This window comes from Somniosus microcephalus, chromosome 6 (genome assembly GCF_052327205.1).
Source record: "Somniosus microcephalus isolate GS21.2 chromosome 6, FLI_Smic_1.0, whole genome shotgun sequence".
Classification (NCBI taxonomy): Eukaryota; Metazoa; Chordata; class Chondrichthyes; order Squaliformes; family Somniosidae; genus Somniosus; species Somniosus microcephalus.
Window position 1 is genome coordinate 69,412,527 of NC_140992.1, and position 20,936 is coordinate 69,433,462.

Here is a 20,936-nt window from a genome sequence, read left to right on the forward strand (position 1 = left end):
TACTGGGGACATTGCCAACATCTCCCAGTTCACGGTGCATTGCTGCATCCGCCAGGTGACCGATGCCTTTTTCAGAAGGAAACGTCAGTTCATTTCCTTCCCCATGACCCTGGACAAGCAGCAAGAGCGTGCAATGGGATTTGCAGTATTAGCGGGCTTCCCCATGTTCCAGGGCGCCATTGACTGCACGCATGTGGCTTTGCGGGCACCTCTACAGAATGCCGAGGATTACCGCAACCGGAAGGGCTGCCATTCGCTCAACGTGCAGTTGGTGTGTGACCACAGGCAACTCATACTAGCTGTCAATGCCCGCTTTCCAGGCAGCAGCAACAATGCCTTCATCCTGCGCCAGACTTCTCTGGCAGACATTTTCGAAGCCCAGGTTCTCCCACGAGGATGGCTTCTCTGGGACAAAGGCTATCCTTTGTGCACCTGGCTGATGACCCCGCTCGTGCGCCCAGCACCCCTGCTGAAGAGCGATACAATGACGGCCATCAAGCAACCAGGAACATCATTGAGCACACAATCGGCGTGCTCAAGCAACGGTTCCGCTGTCTGGGTCGTTCTGGGGGAGCCCTACAGTACTCGCCTGAGCGAGTCTCCCATTTCGTTGTAGTGTGCTGCATGCTGCACAACCTGGCTATCCTCAGGACTCAGCCACTGCCAGCAGACATTGGAGGACCACCGGAGGAGGAGGAGGAGGAGCACCAAGACGGGAGGGAGGCACAAAGTGCAAGGGCCGTCCGTCGGCGGCTTATTGCAACTCGGTTCTAGGCCCCCTTTCGGAATGGCTTGTGCCAATGAAAGATGATGAATGGAGCCGCTCCGCAAGCCCTCAGCCGGTCAAGGCAACAAATAGTTCAAAAAGCAAACATGGGCAATGCGATTTAAAGAGAATTTTTTACTGTGCAATCTCTGTGCCCTTCCCGCATGACAAACTAATTCAGAGAAACCCCCCAAAAAACAGTCAGAGACATAACTGGCTCTCACAACCTTCAGAAAATGAAAAAAGCAGTTAAACAAAAATGACCATGATCCTCGGCCTTTATTAAAAAAAAAACACACAACAGTCTCGGCCTTCATATATTTAAAAAAAAAAAAAAAACCTTCTCGGCCTCATTATATATATATATATATATATATATATATAGAAAAAACATTTGGCCACACCACCTACTTTTTCCCCTGCGAGGGTGATCCGCCTCGCTTCCGCGAGTGGCCCCTTCCCGCCCTGCAGCAGCTCCTCAATGAGACCCCAGTGGCTGCAGCAAGGCTGGGGGAAGGCTGCTGAGGGTCAGATGGTGAGACGGCAGATGCCCTTGGGGGACGGCCTGGACCAGCACTGGGCCTGGCTGCTGACTGCTCCAACTCTGCTTGGGCGGCAGCAGTTTGTCCTACGGGTGGCGGCAGCAGTCTGTCCTACGGGTGGTGGCAGCTGCAGTGGAGGAGTGACAGTGTTGGCTGCAGGAATGTTGCCAACCTGACAGAGCACAGGCACTCCCTGGTCGGCTGATACACTGGCACTCGCACGGGCCAGCGCTGCAGCATGCGCAGCAATCTGCTGAAGCACAGACTGCTGGGCTGCTGCGGCGCGGGCCCGTCGATGCCTGGCCAATCCAGCGAGGGTGGCAGCAGTTAGTGCCCGTGTGGCCCTGGTCTATGTCTGCATCACACCAGCCAGTGAATGCACGGCACGACTGAGCACTTGGTTGGAAGCCGCCTGTGATGCAGCGAAGTCTTGCTGACTCCTAGCCTGTGCTGCCGCAAAGTCCTGCAGACTCCTGGCCTGTGCTGCCCCGAATTCCTGAGCCCTCCTTGCCAATGACTCTCTGGAGTCAGGCATCCTTGCCACTGCAGCCATGAGCTCAGTGTGCCTGCGCACAGCCTGGGCACCCGTTTCAGCAAGGAGCCGCACCTCTGCGCTCACCGTAGCAGGACTCGAGGCCAGACTCTTCCCTCCGGGGAGAAGGCCACCGAGCTTCCCCACCCCTCCCGCGTTGCTGCAGCCCGCTGGGTCCCGGAGCTTCACTCTCCTCAGACCCTTCCCCCCGCCCCCCCCCCCCCCCCCCCCCTCTGCTCCCCTCCAGGGAAGACGTGTTCCCATCATAGCCATGGGCTACCTCGGCTGAGGGTGCCACTGATCGGCCGGCGGCTTCTTCTCCTCAATTTCAGAATCAGACACCGTGCCAGCTTGTGGGCCCGCCTCCTCACCTGGCGATTCAGCATCTGAAAGCAGGGAGGCACAAGAGTTGCTTTAGAGTGAGGACAGGGCGGCAGCGAGGGAGGCATGAGTGCTGCTGTGCACTGCATTTGTTCGATAGTGGCAAAGGATGCTGGTGTGAGGCGCAAGTGGAAAAAGAGCGGTCAAAAAGGTGATGACTTTACCATTGCTGCCCAGAACAGGGTCGGCATCTCCACTGGTGACGGGGCCAATCAGCCGGCCTGCCATAATGCGCTCCGCACGCTGCTCCAGGTCGCTGAGCTGTTTGAGGTCAGGACGGCCTCCCCCGGTCTGTCGCTGCTGCCTGCGGTTGTGGGCCAGCTTGCCCTGCAAGAGAGAGAACGGCCTCTAAGTACAGTGTCGAGCCCTGATCTTGCCTGCACTGCCTCCCATGGTGGAATAGCCCTGACAGTGTCGAGCCCTGATCTTGCCTGCACTGCCTCCCATGGTGGAATAGCCCTGACAGTGTCGAGCCCTGATCTTGCCTGCACTGCCTCCCATGGTGGAATAGCCCTGACAGTGTCGAGCCCTGATCTTGCCTGCACTGCCTCCCATGGTGGAATAGCCCTGACAGTGTCGAGCCCTGATCTTGCCTGCACTGCCTCCCATGGTGGAATAGCCCTGACAGTGTCGAGCCCTGATCTTGCCTGCACTGCCTCCCATGGTGGAATAGCCCTGACAGTGTCGAGCCCTGATCTTGCCTGCACTGCCTCCCATGGTGGAATAGCCCTGACAGTGTCGAGCCCTGATCTTGCCTGCACTGCCTCCCATGGTGGAATAGCCCTGACAGTGTCGAGCCCTGATCTTGCCTGCACTGCCTCCCATGGTGGAATAGCCCTGACAGTGTCGAGCCCTGATCTTGCCTGCACTGCCTCCCATGGTGGAATAGCCCTGACAGTGTCGAGCCCTGATCTTGCCTGCACTGCCTCCCATGGTGGAATAGCCCTGACAGTGTCGAGCCCTGATCTTGCCTGCACTGCCTCCCATGGTGGAATAGCCCTGACAGTGTCGAGCCCTGATCTTGCCTGCACTGCCTCCCATGGTGGAATAGCCCTGACAGTGTCGAGCCCTGATCTTGCCTGCACTGCCTCCCATGGTGGAATAGCCCTGACAGTGTCGAGCCCTGATCTTGCCTGCACTGCCTCCCATGGTGGAATAGCCCTGACAGTGTCGAGCCCTGATCTTGCCTGCACTGCCTCCCATGGTGGAATAGCCCTGACAGTGTCGAGCCCTGATCTTGCCTGCACTGCCTCCCATGGTGGAATAGCCCTGACAGAGTGTAAAGTGCTGAATGTGCAAGTGATTTTTGTGACAGTCCCATAGCTGCTGGATGAGGGCTGGGCATTGGGGCTTTCAGGTTCCTTTGACCATAAAGTGAGGTGCACATGCAGGGATGAGGAGGATACTGGAAAGGGTACTCACCCTGACAACCCGAGTGAGGTCGTTGAACTTTTTTCTGCATTGCACAGGAGTCCTGCCAACCATGCTGTTGGAGGTCACCCTGTTTGCCACCTCCCTCCAGGCTTTTCGATACTCGCTAGGCAATGGCCTCCTGCCACTATCAGGGAAGAGGACAAGTCGCCTGCGCTCCACTGCACCAACCAGTACCTTCAGGGCACCCTCGCTGAAGCACTGCGCTCACTCCCTAGCCTCCATAGTCGTGGGCATTGAACTGTTGAAGCAGCTATGTTCAGGCCTTGATTCAGGGCTGCAGTGTGCAGGGCGTGGTAGCCTAGCCAAACCAATCCACCCTCCCCCTTTAAGAGCTGACCGGCGCCAGCGTGTCTGCCTTCAATCAGCAACTCGCCGCACCTGCGCTGCGCCTGCCCTCGGTAGTGGCTCGCCGGCTTAGCGCCTTATGAGAGTCGTGCATCGCCTGCTTTAGTGCAGCAGCAACCTCTTGGGGCGATGCAACTGAATATCGGCGAAGGTGGCGCTAAGTTGCGCCGGGTGCTAAATTTAGCGAACGCCCGGCTGTAGCGCCCCAAACGTGGCTATACAGAATTTCTAGGCCTTAGTTTATAGATGATTTTTGTGTAGCATAATATTGACATGACCTTTTTTGTAAGTTTCACATTTTCTGAGAAAACACCTCTCCTCCCTAGGGAATTTACATTAACATAAAATGTATCATTTTATTATTCTAGTACTTGCACTAGCAGAGACATAGCGAAGTATACTTTTTCTTCTTCTGATTGTCACATAAGCCTTGAATATTTCAAACACACAAGTGAAATTCTTGTCTCCTTGTTTCCCTAGGCAGATATCCTGATTCCAATCCTCAATCACCACAGCTATGCAACCATTAACTAGTAGGTGAACAAAAGAGGCCTTATTGGAATTGCCCTCATTTGCACTTGATCTGCTCTGAATTAGAAAGTTTCTCTCATCCATGTGAAGTCTGTATTCAAACTGATTGATTACAATACAGTTTGAAGACATTCAGTTTCACCTGTGAAATAATGGGCTGTAATTTGTGGATACACACCCATAAGGGGCGTGCAAGTTCCAGGTTTCGCGTGCGAATCGCATGCGTGAAAACCCGGAATTTGCGATCTGTCAGAATCTTAACAGATCCAACCCATCCCCAGGAAAAGGGCATCCGCGGGCGGAGAGTTGGACTAATTACCCAGCGAATGCCCATGAAATTCTTACGCCTGGTAAAAGCAGGCCTAAGAGTTTTTAAAAAATTAACAGCTTGAGTTTGTGAATGTTTTAAATTTATTTTTTAATCATTTATACATTAAAAAACCTGTACAATAAGGTATGGTTATTTTTAACCCCTTTAAAACATTTAACTTTTCAATTTTTTTGTTTTAAATACTTGACTAAATGGCATTTTAATTCATTTTAAATATGTAATGTGTTTAAAATTTATTTGATGTGTAGATATATTTTTGGGGGTATTCCCATTCATGCTTATGGGGTTTCTGTACATACGGAATCCCCATAAGCATGAATGGGGATTCCCTTCTTTCATTGTTGGGCCAGCCCGTGTGATCCCAGGGGGCGCTTGCCCCTGAGATACGTGGGCCTCTACCCGCAGGTACTCTGAGTGGCCCAGGGCCGCGAATCTCCGGACCACCAGGCATTTTATTTGCGGATCGGAGGCATTTCCCCGCAGGAAGCCTCCGACCACAAATTCAGGCCCAATTATTTTCGTCATTGAGAGCAGTTGATTAAGTTATGACTTTGTGACTGATATTTCATAGGGACGCATTAAATATTAGTCAAATCAGATGCATTGTAATTGACTTAATTCAGCTAGCGTTAATGGCATAAACTTTCAATATTAAATCAGAAGTTCTCAAGGTTTTAAAGGTCCTGTATAAAACAAACCCATAGTATAGAACTGAACAAATATAACTGTTAAGGGAATGGAAAAAAGGTAAACCTGGAATTTAATTGAAATTAAATTGCTAGAACAGGACAAGGGGACATGAGTTCAAAATGCAGGTAGACTACCCTTTATCCGGACTTCCGAAAACCGAAACCCTCTAAAAACCAAAGGTTTTTTCGGTCAGCGTAAGTCATGCGCACGACATGACCAGAGTGGCGCACGACTTACAGGCCTAGCCGGATAAGGGATAGTGTAGCATTTTTCCGCACTTCTGAAAACCGAAATCGCTCAGCGTAAGTGTACCAGCCTTTATCCGCACATCCGAAACCAGAAAACCTCTGAAAGCCGAAAGTGGCGCAAAGCATGACCCGACGCTGCCGATGCTTGACCCACGCAGGTGTTATGCTGCTCTGTGAGATATTTGCTGCTCTCTTAGATATTTGCTGGCTTTTAACAATTTGTGAAAATGCTAAAAAGAGCTGCAGATACCCCAATGGGTAACGGTGAGAAGCAGAGAAGGAAGCATCACTCATTATCGATATCGCAGAAAGTGGAGTTATTGCAGAAGCTTGATCGTGGTGTGTCTGTGCGACATCTTACTGAAGAATATGGTGTGGGAAGCACCACCGTATATGACTTAAAGAAGCAGAAAGACAAGTTGTTGAAATTTTACACTGACAGTGATGACCATAAACTAATGAAAATTAGGAAAACATTGCATAGGGCAAAAAATGAAGATCTTGACCGTGTGCTGATTGAGTGGATTCGACAACGCAGAGGTGAACGTGTGCCACTGACTGGTTTGATGGTCATGAAGCAAGCTAGAATATACCATGAAGAACTGAACATTGAAGTTGAGTGTGAATATTCAGAAGGTTGGCTGCATAAATTTAAGAAGCGTCATGGTATAAAATATCTGAAAATCTGGTGAAAAAGCTTCTGCTGATCATGAAGCAGCTGAAAATTACATAGATGAGTTTGCAAAAATAATATCGGATGAAAACCTCGGTCCTGAACAAATTTACAATGCTGATGAAACAGCTCTGTTCTGGCGCTACGTTCCTAGAAAAACATTAGCAACGGCTGATGAGAGTGCACCAGCAGGTTTTAAGGATGCTAAGGACAGGTTGACTGTTCTTGGGTGTGCCAATGCTGCAGGCACACACAAGTTAAAGTTGGTAGTGATTTGGAAAAAGCCAACATCCGAGATGTTTGAAAGGTGTATGCAATTTACCTGTGCATTATTATGCGAGCAGGAAAGCATGGGTAACCAGAGGAATATTTTCTCACTGGTTCAATAACCACTTCGTACCAGCGACACGAGCTCATTGCAGGCAAGTTGGACTGGAAGAAAACTGCAAAATTTTATTGTTCCTGGACAACTGCTCTGCACATCCCTCTCCTGAACTTCTTGTGAAAAGTTATGTTTTCGGCATTAACTTTCCCCCTAATGTGACATCTTTAATACAGCCTTGTGACCGAGGAATTTTACGCTCCATGAAGAGCAAGTATAAAGACGTTTTTTTGAACTCTATGCTTGATGCAATCAACAGAGGCGAAGGAATCCAAAGCTTCCTGAAAGAATTCAATGTTAAGGATGCCATTTATGCAGTTGCTAATGCTTGGAACGATGTTGACAAACCAACATTAACAAATGCTTGGCACAGACTTTGGCCTTCAACGATGTTTCATGAAGATGGACCTGCAGATGACGCGTTTGAAGGATTTCCTGTCAGTCAGGAGAAGATGATGATATCAAACCTCCTCACTTACGCCAAAGGTTTATCATCCGAAAGTGTAAATACGTTAGAGGAAGCTGACATCGAAGAAGTGCTGAACATTGACAATGATGCACCTGTTGTGAATTCATTGAGTGATGGGGAAATTGCTGAAATGGTGTTAAATAAAGACAAGCATGAGGACAGTAGTGATGATGATGATGACATTGTGAACACAGGTGAAAAAATCCCCATAGACGATATGGTGACAATGTGTGATCAGTTAATTGCTGGCCTTGAAAAACGTGCATTTATCAGTGAGCAAGAGATTATGCAAGTTTACTCAATTAAAGAGAGACTGCTTAGACAGAAACCAATGTTAATGATGTGGAGATGCCGGAGTTGGACTGGGGTGGACAAATGTAAGAAATCACACAACACCAGGTTATAGTCCAACAGCTTTATTTGAAATCACAAGCTTTCGGAGCGCTGCTCCTTCAGGTGAAGTGGAGAAATGCATAAAGACACAGCTTATATAGTCAGAGAATCATGTCAGATGTTTACAGGTAACCTTTCCAACTGCCATTTATCGCACCTCGGCAGAGAGATAATCACAGCAGTCAAAGGTGTGAATGGTGTCCAAACAGGTCAGTCAGGGAAACATTACATCAAAGAACAATGAGGTGGGGTCACAAGGGGTCAAATATTGCAGATGCTGGGGTCTGTATGAAAAACAAAAAAACAGACAAAAAACATTTTTTTTGGCTGGAATATGTTTTTTGTCTTTTTTTGTTTTTCATACAGACCCCAGCATCTGCAATATTTGACCCCTTGTGACCCCACCTCATTGTTCTTTGATGTAATGTTTCCCTGACTGACCTGTTTGGACACCATTCACACCTTTGACTGCTGTGATTATCTCTCTGCCGAGGTGCGATAAATGGCAGTTGGAAAGGTTACCTGTAAACATCTGACATGATTCTCTGACTATATAAGCTGTGTCTTTATGCATTTCTCCACTTCACCTGAAGAAGGAGCAGCGCTCCAAAAGCTTGTGATTTCAAATAAAGCTGTTGGACTATAACCTGGTGTTGTGTGATTTCTTACAATGTTAATGAGACAGATGACACTGGAAGAAGTCTTTAAAAAGGCCGTCTGTTGTAGTCATGCTTCATCACTTGAGAATCCTGTTCCTGGCCCATCTTCAGATGTCCAACGCCAACACTGATGCACCCTCTTCTCCAAGATCCTCAAGCCAGATGTAATGCTGCTTCATCACTTGAGAATCCTGTTCCTGGCTCATCTTCAGATGTCCAACTCCAACCTGATGACAATACTGATGTACCATCTTCTCCAAGATCCTCAAGCCAGATGTAATGTACCTTTATTGCATGTTTATGTACAGGTATTTAGCTTAGTTTGTACCTGTACATGTTTGAAGTTTTACTGAATGTTTTCCTTACAAATAAACTGTACTACAGTATTTATCCCTGTAACTACAGTATTTATAGTCGTTATTTATCCCACCCTTTCGGATAAGGGATAGTGTAGCCTTTATCCGCACTCCCGAAAACCGAATTACCTCTGAAAACCGAAGTGTTTTCGCGCACCTTCCGAAATTTTCCTAAAACCGAAACACGGCTGATCCCGAGGTTTTCGGATAAAGGATAGTCTACCTGTAGTAAGAAGATAACTTAGAATTGATGTTAGTAAATTCTTTTTCAAAGAGTGATCAATGCATTGAATAGACTTGCAGAAAAAATAGTGACGGTGAAAACCCTGAAATCTTTTTAAGAAACAATTAGATGCTGAAATGGGGAGAATTTAGGATCTCTAGCTGGATGTTGGATAAATTTATACTGATGTAGTGCTGCTGTACAGTCGGAACTGATGTCTTTCTATTCCTTGCCAACAATATATCTTTACATCTCTACTAGTACTTGATGCTGACACTGATGCCAAAAGTACAAGTGTTCCATTCCCCAGGGCTGTCATCCCTTGCCCAATGGAAAAAAAATCACTGAAAATGTAAACATAAATTATTGTATGTAAATCACACTTCTGTCTGTCTTTGCTATTTCTGTCTAAGGGAGTAATATGTGCATAGGTTGCCAATTTTGTTATAAATTAAAAGACTATGTTCAAGTAATAAATAAATATATCCACTTGAGACATACCAGATAGCTTATGAAGGTACAAATGAACTGCATTTTACAAGTTAGAAATCATCAGATTTTATAAAGCACAAGTTAACTTGCTAAACAGATGCATTTCTGTGTATAAGTACTAGCCACAGCTCTTTAACTACATATCTGAATGAAATCTAGGAAGTGCTCAAGTCTTCCAGTTTAACAGTTTAAAAAAGCTACACTTAGTGGTTACACCCAAGAACAAATCTTTTGTGAAATTGATTTGTTTTGATTCCAATTGTTGCATTTTTCTTTTCCTGAACATTCTGATCTGTGTTTTTTCTCTAGGCACATTTGGTAATAACACTAATTTTAGTTCTCTCCCACAATATTGCCACATCTCTGTCCTGGACTGATGGTTCTTCCAGAGTGACTCACTAATCAGCCAGCAGGAAGTGTGATTTAAAGCAGGGAAAGTTGGTCATTGTTCATACCTGGAAATGGGATGTCTTGTTTGTATTACATTTGGTTAACAGTAAAACATTGATTAAAAGTTAACCTTTGTCTCTAGATAGTTTGTGGCAGATGTGGAGCTGTGTGCAGAACCACGCCAATATCCTTAAAATTGGATAAATTGGATAATCATCATAAGGGGATGTGATGTCTTGGTATGCTATGTTGATTGGCACCTACTGAAGGGTACATTAACTATGTAGGATACCTCTAATGTCAAAATAGTGTACTTTGTATGCGATGAATGTAAAAGTTTTACACCACCTTACATATTTTTAAAAAGTAATGGAAGTAGAATAAAAGATTGGAAAATACTGCACCCCATAATACATAACCTTTCAATTTGCATTACTGAAAAAGCAGGAAGAAGTCATTATAATTTGAATTAATGGTTGACTGTGTTTGAATATGCTTGTTGAAAAATGTGGGTATGAACCATGAAATTATTCTTTTGGAAGATTTGTACATTTTTTTTTTTACTCTACTTGATAACTTAAGTAGCTCCTTTGCCCATTCCACAACAACATTTCCTATCCTGTTCCTAGACATCTCAAAGCAGCTTTTGAAGCCGATGCTATTAGTTGCACGAAAGCGATGCAAATTGATCTGTTGTGTGGAGGAAAGAACCCACATCTGCAACTCCATGACATAGTTTGTTGCTATGCCATCAGGGCTACCATCCTTTTTTGTTCTAATTCACATTGAGCATTTTGTATTTTAAGTAACTGCTGTTAGTTTTTCATTACCACACTACTAAAAGGACTGTTGGGTTTGTGTATTTTCATGTCTGACTGGAGAAAGTATTTTTATTGAAAATGTTACAAAGAGTTGATGACCTCCTATTTTTGTAAGGTTTGTGATGGTATAAAAGAGTCATTAAAAATGTCAGTCAGTTTTGATGGCACTGTGTATAATATATTGAAAGAATACCCTCATGGATTCACAACCAATGACACTGTATTTTTGGATGGCTAAACTTTTAATTTAAAGATTTTTTTTTTTTACGGATAGGTAATTTCAAAATTTTCTATTAAATTATACTGTGTGTCACTTTTAGGCACTTGAACACCAAAAGAAAGAATTTGTCAAATACTCCAAAAGCTTCAGTGATACTTTAAAAACCTACTTCAAAGATGGAAAGTAAGTATTGCAGTAACATGAACCATTTTTGTGTTGCTTTTGTATGAATTATCTTGCAATCAAAGCTTATAGTATAAGCATAATGTAAATTTAGAGTTTGTAGCTGCCACAATAGTATTAAATTTAAGTAAAAGTTTGAATAATAGGTGATGGTGTAATTGGGAAAAATGATAAAAGAAATAACCTTTTATTCCCTTTGTGAGATGGGAAGCATTGTGAGATCTGGCTTTTTAAAAGGATTGACATTTGTGCTTTTCAAAAAGATTGGTTTCAGTGTAAACAATATCTTTTTAATTGTGATGTTATCTGTATGTGACTTAACTTAGAAATGGTTCACCACATTTCATACTTGCTCATGTTTCTAATAGTGGAGTGTTCCAATCAGTATTTTGTTTAAAAAAAAAAAAAAATGTTTTAATATATATTTTGAAATCCTGTATCATGTACTTAAGTTACAAATAGGACAGAATTCTAGATTGAAACAATCTTTTGTTTTTAAACAGGGCAATTAATGTGTTCATGAGTGCCAACCGGCTAATCCACCAAACCAACTTGATACTGCAGACCTTCAAAACTGTTGCTTAGAAACTCCATTTGTGAAGCTTTTTAATTTTCAATCTTAAAAGGTTGACCTTTATATTTAAATAGTTACAACTGTATAAATTAACACATCCATTTCAGGACTTGAAGATATTGAATAAAATTGTCAACTTGCACCATATTTTTGTAAAACATTGTAGCTAATCATGATTTCTCATTAAGAAATATTACATAACTTTTGCTATTACTATTGTATCCAAAACGAAGCCAAAAGAATTTGCGCCTTAACATATCGTAATGTAACATTCCTTTGTGTAAATATTGGTGTTCTGTTTCTGAAGTTAACTTGCTGGCAAAAAAGACAAGTTATGTATTTAACATGATTAGTGGCAAATAAATAGTTTACAGTCTGATTTATTTTGTCTCCTTTTAGCTGCAATTCATAATGGGGGTAGGATTTAATAAAATGTGATCAGATTTTCACTTTGCATAGAGTCTTTCGATTTGCATACAGGTGTTGATTATATATTCACTTGTTGTCTATTTAAACCTGATGTGTGTAATTTCTACTTGATTCTAAAGGGATCAATAACCACAACATAAATCTGTTTCATAATAGTAAAATACTGCGGATGCTGGAAATCTGAAATAACAACTCTGTTTCTCTCTCCACGGATGCTGCCTGGTCTGCTGAGCATTTCCAGCATTTTCTGTTGTTATAAATCTGTTTCATGTCAAGATACTCTATTACTTTATTGCTTTTTGATTAAAATGTCTCAATTTCTGTAACCCTCCAGCAGCTGTAGTGTTTTACAAATGTATACCATTTAAGCATACTTAGTTTCTCTTTAATGTAATTTGACATAGTTGACTATTGGTGTGTAAAACAGCCTTTTTCCCAATACTTGCAAGAAGTACAATTTTTAGCAATTCAGTTTGTATAATCCTCACGCTCTCTCTGATGGTGAAGGGCTATGATGCCATTCAGGCATCTCTGTATTACAGTCAATCTTTTTACACTCACTAAACAAATGCTTGTTTAACATAACAGTCTTCTGTGGTGTGCTGGTGTTCTGTGAGGATCATCTGAGTGAGTCACTTCTGTGCTATAATGATTGCAGGTGTAAGCCAGAATATGAAAGCAAAAGGAGTAAGTCAAGAGTGCCTCAGATGTGTAAATGTGAACTCCTCTGCTTAGAAGAAATTACTTGCTGCAGATGCTTTAAAACATACTCATTCAGCTTTGGCACTTGCATACTTTACTGAGTTTTATATGCATTAAATTATTTTTGGCTGAAAATCCTGAATCACAGTATATTTAAAAAAATTAATTCTTGGGATGTGGGCATTACTGGAAAGGCTGGATTTATTGCCTATCCAGAGTTGCCCTTGAGAAGGTGGTAGTGGGTCCTTGTGGTGAAGGTACTACCACAATGCAATTAAGTAGGGAGTTCCAAGATTTGATCCAGTGCTAATGAAGGAATGGCAATATATATCCAAGTCAGGATGGTTGTGCATCTTGGAGGGAAACTGGGAGGTAATGTTGCATCCATGTACCTACTGCCTCTGCCTTTCTAAGTGGTGGAGGTTGTGGATTGGGAAGGTGCTGCCGAAGAAACCTCGATGAGTTGCTGTAGTGCATCCTGCGGAATACACACTGCAGCCACAGTACGCCGATGGTGTAGGGAGTGGATGTTATGCCAGTGGTGCTGAGCAAGCGGATTGCTTTGGTTTGTACTGGATCGTGTTGAGCTGTTGAAAAGTAACACTTTTTCATTAGAATCACTATTTCTAGAGGGTCCCTCCTCTTTCACCCCCCCCCCCCCCCCCCAAATAAATTTTGCAAGATCACTTCCTCGTTAAAAAATTCTAAATCTGTAACTGCAAAAGTTGTATTTTTGAGATTTAGGGTTCTCCCCACCACCTCCAACAAACCTTTATAATACATCTACTGAAATACGGGATGCAGGTGACGTTATCTTGGAAGTTTGTCTCTTTCCCCCCCCTCCCCCACTCCCATTGTAAATACTTCTGGCCATTTATGGCGTTGTGTCTGGGACCCTGATGTGCCAAATTGCCTGCTAGTTTGCGCTACCTAACGATAGTGACTACCCTTCAAAAGTACTTAAGCAGTAGTGAGGAAAAGGAAAGGCGCTGTACAAAGTATTTATTTTAAATCCACGTATGGAGTTGGCAAAATGTCTACACAGCTCTTCTAACGTGAACAAATTCAGACCGAACTTTGTCCCGCCCTGCTGTGTGATTGACGGGGCGCGTGGCAACAAGCACAACTGCGCAGGCCGTTGCTCGGTTACCGAAGTCATCAAACTCGAAGGCGAGGATTGAACGCTTTCGGTCGGTTCCGTGCTTTGTGGCTACATAGTTTTTTTGAATTGGGTGAGTAAAATGTGGTAAATGTTTTGCTTTTAATGTTTAGAGAGCATCTGCAATTGTGTGACCATTCTGTGCGCAACATCGGATTGAACCCCCTGTCCCGTGTCGTCGTCTTCTATAAACTTTTTTTATTAAAGCTTTACGATGATTGTTAAATGTGTACGTTGTTTTTCAGTGTCTTCAGGGGAATTGTAGGAGCGACACGGAATTTGGCATTGTTTTGGATGCAGTTTAGCGGTTCCTTCGCCACCTGGAGTTTGATACAATTACCTGCATCTTGGCTTGAGCCCTGGAGAAATTGACTTCCCAGCCCGTATTGTCCAGAAGCTATGTGCATGCAAATTAATACAGGAGTAAATACTTAATATCTCTATCCTTACTGCAGCACTTAAAAAATAAAAAAAAATAAAAAAATTACACATTGAAAAACATTGATCAATGTTAAGTATCAGTAAAAGTTTTCAGCAGACGCCTATGAAGTGCAGTGTTTACAGTTTATTTTGTATAAACTGGTTTGGGTCATAGAGCAGTTTTTTCCAGTGTAATTTTAATTTGAACATTTATATGTTGGTGTAGGTTTATGTTTTCTTTAGTCAAGATTAATTCTTTTGTGTCAGTATGTTCCATCAAGAACCCCTATGCTAAGAAATTGAATAGTTTTCCAGTTTGGGCATCAAATTAGCATCAAACAAGGTCAAGTTTAGCAAAACCAGATGCACATCAAAGCTCCTGAAACCCTGTCCAACAATGTGCCTGAACCCCAACATCAGAAAAATACTATTGTATTCCTGCCAACTTATGTTTTAAGCCAACGGCCTTTCAACTCGGATATCAGCTTGTTGGCCTTTCGTTGGAAAAATCAGCTTTTTTTTCCCCCACTGGGGTTGTTTGGCAGGTCAGACTAGATCAGCTGGAGGTGGGAATAGAATAGATCAGAAACGGACTAATATAGTTACATAAATGTTGGAGATATTCAGCAGGTCAGGCAGCATCTGTGGAGAGGGAAAAAGTTAACGTTTCAGGTCGACGAGTCATCAATCTGAAATGCGAACTCTCTCTCTACAGATGCTGCCTGACCTGCTAAGCATTTTCTGTTTTTATTTCAGATTTCCAGCATCTGCAGTATTTTTCTTTTGTACTATAGTTACAAGAAGAGGCAGGAAGCTATAATTTAGAAGTTACTTTCTGGTACTGTCAGTTACCCACCAGCTTATGGCAGAAAAGTTTTAAGATCAAGTGATGGTTTCTGAGAGTCACTGTTACAGATGTATTTATTGTTTGTCCCCTAAAATCATTACATATATAAAAAATAACTTCCTCAAAGGAGCATTCTGGGATTTGGCCTTATGTGAATGCGTATTTTCTTCAAAACTGGGTTAAGCAGGCTGTACCATGGCGTGAATGCATTAGCTGTCTTTATTTGAGCATTCTTCTCCCTGCACGTGCAGAAGTAACAGAGCTTGAAAATAAGTGAGTGTGGTGATGAGTTTTACTTAATTTAAAATTAAGCCAAGTTTCCCATATTTAGGATCTTAATATGGGGTACTGCTGTAATGAAGACCTGTTATTGTGTAAGTTAGTCATAGCTGTACAGCACAGAAAGAGGCCCTTCAGCCCATCATGTCCGCGCTGGCCATCAAGCCCTGTCTATTCTAATCCCATTTTCTAGTACTTCGTCTATAGCCTTATATGCTGTGGCGTTTCAAGTGCTCATCTAAATGCTTTTTGAATGTTGAGGGTTCCTGCCTCTACCACCCTTTCAGGCAGTGAGTTCCAGATTCCAACCACCCTCTGGGTGAAAAAGTTTTTCCTCAAATCCCCTCTAAACCTCCTGCTCCTTACCTTGAAACTATGCCCCCTGGTTATTGACCCCTCTACTAAGGGCAACAAGTTCCTTTCTATCTACCCTATCTATGCCCCTCATAATTTTGTACACCTCAATCAGGTCCCCCCCCCTCAGCCTTCTCTGCTCTAAGGAAAACAACCCCAGCCTGTCCAGTCTCTCTTAGCTGAAACGCTCCAGCCCAGGTAACATCCTGGTGAATCTCCTCTGCAGCTTCTCCAATGCAATCACATCCTTCCTATAGTGTGGCGGCCAGAACTGCACACAGTATTCCAGCTGTGGCTTAACTAGCATTTTGTACAGCTCCATTATAACCTCCCTGCTCTTTTATATACTATGCCTCAGCTAATGAAGGCAAGTATCCCATATGCCTTTTTAACCACCTTATCTACTTGTCCTGCTGCCTTCAGGGATCTATGTACATGCACACCAAGTTCCCTCTGATCCTCTGTCCTTCCTAGGGCCCTACCATTCATTGTGTATTCCCTTGCCTTGTTAAACCTCCCAAAATGCATCACCTCACACTTTTCAGGGTTAAATTCCATTTGCCACTGTTCTGCCTATCTAACCGACCCGTCTATATCATCCTGTAGTCTGAGGCTTCCATCCTCGCTATTTACCACTCCACTAATTTTCGTGTCATCTGCGAACTTACTGATCATACCTCCTACATTCATATCTAAATCGTTAATGTACACTACAATCAGCAAAGGACCCAGCACCGATTCCTGTGGCACACCACTGGACACAGGCTTCCAGTCACAAAAACAGTCTTTGACCATCACCCTCTGCCTCCTGCCACTAAGCCAATTTTGGATCCAATGTGCCAAATTGCCCTGGATCCCATGGGCTCTTCTTGACCAGTCTCCCATGCGGGACTTTGTCAAAAGCCTTACTGAAGTCCATATAGACTACATCAACTGCACTACCCTCATCCACATACCTAGTCACCCCCTCTCAAAATTCAATCAAATTGGTTAGACATGATCTCCCCCTGACAAAGCCATGCTGACTATCCTTGATTTAATCCTTGCCTCTCCAAGTGGAGACTAATTCTGTCCCTCAGAATTTATTCCAATAATTTCCCTACCACTGATGTTAGGCTCACTGGCCTGTAATTCCCTGGTAATCCCTACTACCCTTCTTAAATAATGGTACTACGTTAGCTGTTCTCCAGTCCTCTGGCACCTCCCCTGTGGCCAGAGAGGTTCTTAAAATTTGTGTCAGAGCCCCTACAATCTCCTCCCTTGCCTCACACAGCAGCCTGGGATACATCTCGTCTGGGCCCGGGGACTTATCCACTTTTAAGCCCACTAAAACTGCTAGTACCACCTCCCTCTCAATACTAATTTGTTCAAGTATATCTCAATCCCCCTGCCTGATTTCTATGCCAACATCGTCCTTCTCCATAGTGAACACAGATGCAAAATATTCATTTAAAACCTCACCTACATCTTCCGGCTCTACACACAGATTGCCACTTTGGTCCCTAATGGGCCCTATTCTTTCCCTGGTTATCCTCTTGCCCTTAATATACTTATAAAACACCTTGGGATTTTCCTTTTATTTTGCCCGCCAGTGTTTTTTCATGCCCCCTCTTCGCTCTCCTAATTTCTTTTTTTTAAGTACCCCCCCCTGCACTTTCTATACTCATCTAGGGCTTCTACTGTTTTTAGTCCTTTGTATCTGCCAAAAGCCTCCCTTTTTTTCCTAATCCATTCTTGTAAACCCCTTGACATCCAGGGTTTCCTGAGCTTGTTGGTCCTACCCTTGACCTTTACAGGAACATGTTGGCGTTGTAATCTCTCTCTTTCCTTTCTGAAAGGCTCCCACTGCTCTGATGTGGATTTTCCTACAAGTAGCTGATCCCAGTCCACTTAGGCCAGATCCTGCCTTATCATATTAAAATCGGCCTACCCCCAATTTAGAACCTTTATTTCCAGTCCATCTTTATCCTTTTCCATGACTACCTTAAATGTCACCGAATTATGGTTACTATCACCAAAATGCTCTCCCACTGACACTTCTACCACTTGCCTGGCTACATTCCCTAGAATTAGGTCCAGTACCACCCCCTCTCTTGTAGGGCTTTCTACATGCTGGCTCAAAAAGCTCTCCTGGATGCATTTTAAGAATTCCACACCCTCTAAGCCTTTCACACCCCTCTGACTATCCCAGTTAATATTGGGGAAGTTGAAATCCCCTACTATTATTACGCTTCTGAGATTTGCCCACATATCTGTTCCTCTATAACCCCCTGACTGTTTGGGGGCCTATTCACAGAAATCACAGAAACCCCGCAGTGCAGATAGAGGCCATTTCGGCCCATCGAGCCTGCACCGACACATATCCCACCCTATCCCCGTAACCCCATGTATTTAATCCCCCTAACACTAAGGGTCAATTTATCATAGCCAATCAACCTAACCCGCACATCTTTGGACTGTGGGAGGAAACCGGAGCACCCGGAGGAAACCCACGCAAACACGGGGAGAATGTGCAAACTCCACACAGACAGTCACCCGAGGCCGGATTTGAACCCAGGTCTCTGGTGCTGTGAGGCAACAGTGTTAACCACTATGCCACCGTGCTGCCCTATTGTACACTCCCAGCATATTGCTTGCCCCCTTTTCGTTTTTAAGTTCTACCCATATGGCCTCATTAGAGGAACCTGCTAAGATATCATCCTTCCTTACAGCAGTAATTGACTCCTTGATTAATATTGCGACACCCCCCCTCTCTCTCGCCTGAAGATTCTATAACCTGGAATATTGAGCTGCCAGTCCTGCCCTTCCCTCAACCATGTCTTTGTGATAGCAACAATATCATACTCCCATGTGTTCATCAACACCTTCAATTCATCTGCCTTACTCGCAAGACTCCTTGTATTAAAATAAATGCCAGCCAGCCTTGCCATACTCTCTTGTGCCGTTACATATTTGCTCGCTCTTCCAGGCTGACTTGTTTTTTCCTCTATATTTGGCTGTGCATCATCCCCTACTATGGTTCCGCTCCGTATCCCATCCCCTTGCCAAGTTAGTTTAAACCCCCCCGCAAGGATGTTGGTTCCGTTCCGGTTCAGGTGCAACCCGTCCGACTTGTACAGGTCCCACCTTCCCCAGATGCAGACCCAGTGATCCAGGAAACTAAAACCCTCCCTCCTGCACCAACTCTGTTGTAGTAACTGAAAACTGTTTTCAGTTTGCTTATGTATGGTGGAGGACCCTTTGCTACCATGCAGTAACCGGGAAAAGAGCCAGTACTGTTCATAATAGAGTGGCTAATATCCATGGGAAAATATGAGGATTAATACTAATAACCAGTAAAAGCAGAGTGGGGGCAGTCACTCAAGTGTATGTAAGAGCACAAAATTTAGTACCCATGGCTGTTCCTGTAAACATTTTGTGTGTTTGTTTATTTTATGAGTTTTATTTCCAGTATCACCGTAGTGGTTGCATTTGTATGATATTCTTCTGTCTGTTATTTTAATGAAAACATTAACCAGCTGGTTAAAATAGCTGGCGGAAGCATATGGGACCAGTACAAACGGGACGGTTTGCACCTGGGCAGGGCCGGGACCGATGTCCTAGGGGGAGTGTTTGCTAAGTGCTGTTGGGGAGGGTTTAAACTAAAGTGGCAGGGGGTTGGCGACCTGAGCAGGGAGACAGAGGAAAGGGAAACGAGGAAAAAAGCAAAAGACAGGAAGGAGAAAAACAAAATTAGAAGGCAAAGAACTCAACGGTTTAAATCAAACATGGTCACAGTAAACAATAATTCATATAGGTCGGAGAACGTTAAAAAAACAAGCCTGAAGGCTTTGTGTCTTAATGCAAGGAGCATTCGGAACAAGGTGGATGAATTAGCTGCACAAATAGAGGTAAACGAATATGATTTGATTGGGATTACAGAAACATGGCTCCAGGGTGGCCAAGCTGGGAACTCGACATCCAGGGGTATTCAATATTTAGGAAGGATAGGCAAAAAAGAAAGGGAGGGGGGGTAGCATTGCTGGTTAAAGAGGGGATTAACACAATTGAAAGGAAGGATATAAACTCTGATGATGCGGAATCTGTATGGGTAGAACTGAGAAATATCAAGGGGCAGAAAACGTTAGTGGGAGTGGTATTTAGACCTCCAAACAGTAATACGGAGGTTGGGGATGGCATTAAAAGGGAAATTAGAGAAGCATGCACTAAGGGCACAGCAGTCATCATGGGTGACTTTAATTTACATATAGATTGGGCTAACCAAATTAGTAAAAATACTGTGGAGGAGGAATTCCTAGAATATTTACGGGATGGTTTTCTGGAACAATATGGCGAGGAACCAACCAGAGATCAGGCCATCTTAGACTGGGTATTATGTAATGAGAGAGGAATAATTAGCAATCTTGTTGTAGGAGGCCCCTTGGGTCAGAGCGATCATAATATGCTAGAATTCTTCATTAGGATGGAGAGTGAAGTAGTTGACTTGGAGACTAGGGTCCTGAATTTAAATAAAGGAAACTACGATGGTATGAGGTGCGAATTGGGTAGGATTGATTGGGGAATGTCACTCAAAGGGTTGACGGTGGATAGGCAATGGCAAACATTCAAAGACCGCATGGATGAACTACAGAAGTTGTTCATCCCAGTTTGGGATAAGAATAAAACAAATCACCCATGGCTAACAAGGGAAATTAGGGATAGCATAAGATCCAAGGAGAGGGTATATAAATTGGCCAGAAAAAGCAGTAACCCTTGTGGTAAACCACTGTTTGTATTCCTGTTTGTCCTGTTTGTATTCCACTGTGTACATGCCTGGACATGCCTCGGCTGACTCCTCCCACAGGTCCTAGTATAAAGGTGACTGCTCCCCAGCCCTTAGTATCATGGACCGGTCGACCACGCGAGGCAGACCTCCATTCTGTTGTTAATAAAAGCCTTTAGTTACTCTTCTAACTCTCAGTCTTTTATGAGTAATTGATAGCGCATCAATTTTATTAACAACATTTTTATAATGGAGAAGATCCTCACACCAGCATGCCTGGACTTAGATCATCGGGAGGCGGACTCATCCACCAAGTTTACTCACTGGCTTAAGTGTTTCGAAAAATTCC

At 43.9% G+C, this 20,936-nt stretch overlaps 2 protein-coding genes across 6 annotated transcripts in view; both read left to right on the forward strand.

The window, feature by feature from the left end:
• pdcd10a (programmed cell death 10a) overlaps window positions 1-12,014 on the forward strand; it is a 42,848-nt gene extending 30,834 nt beyond the window's left edge. For 4 of the 5 annotated variants that reach the window (XM_085990378.1, XM_085990379.1, XM_085990377.1 and 1 more), the window contains 2 exons: window positions 10,979-11,061; window positions 11,565-12,014. In XM_085990378.1, the coding sequence (XP_085846504.1) occupies window positions 10,979-11,061; window positions 11,565-11,646 (165 nt within the window). In that variant the 3' untranslated portion in view covers window positions 11,647-12,014. Of the gene's footprint in view, window positions 1-4,480; window positions 4,534-10,978; window positions 11,063-11,564 lie in introns of those variants that run through there. The other variant, XM_085990380.1, reaches the window with a different exon arrangement.
• Window positions 12,015-12,100: 86 nt separating this feature from the next.
• The window catches only part of LOC147115800 (cilia- and flagella-associated protein 337-like), a 102,131-nt gene continuing 93,295 nt past the window's right edge, over window positions 12,101-20,936 (forward strand). Inside the window, exon 1 of the mRNA XM_085990381.1 lies at window positions 12,101-13,998. The gene's annotated coding sequence lies outside the window, so the exon portion shown is untranslated. The remainder of the gene's footprint in view (window positions 13,999-20,936) is intronic.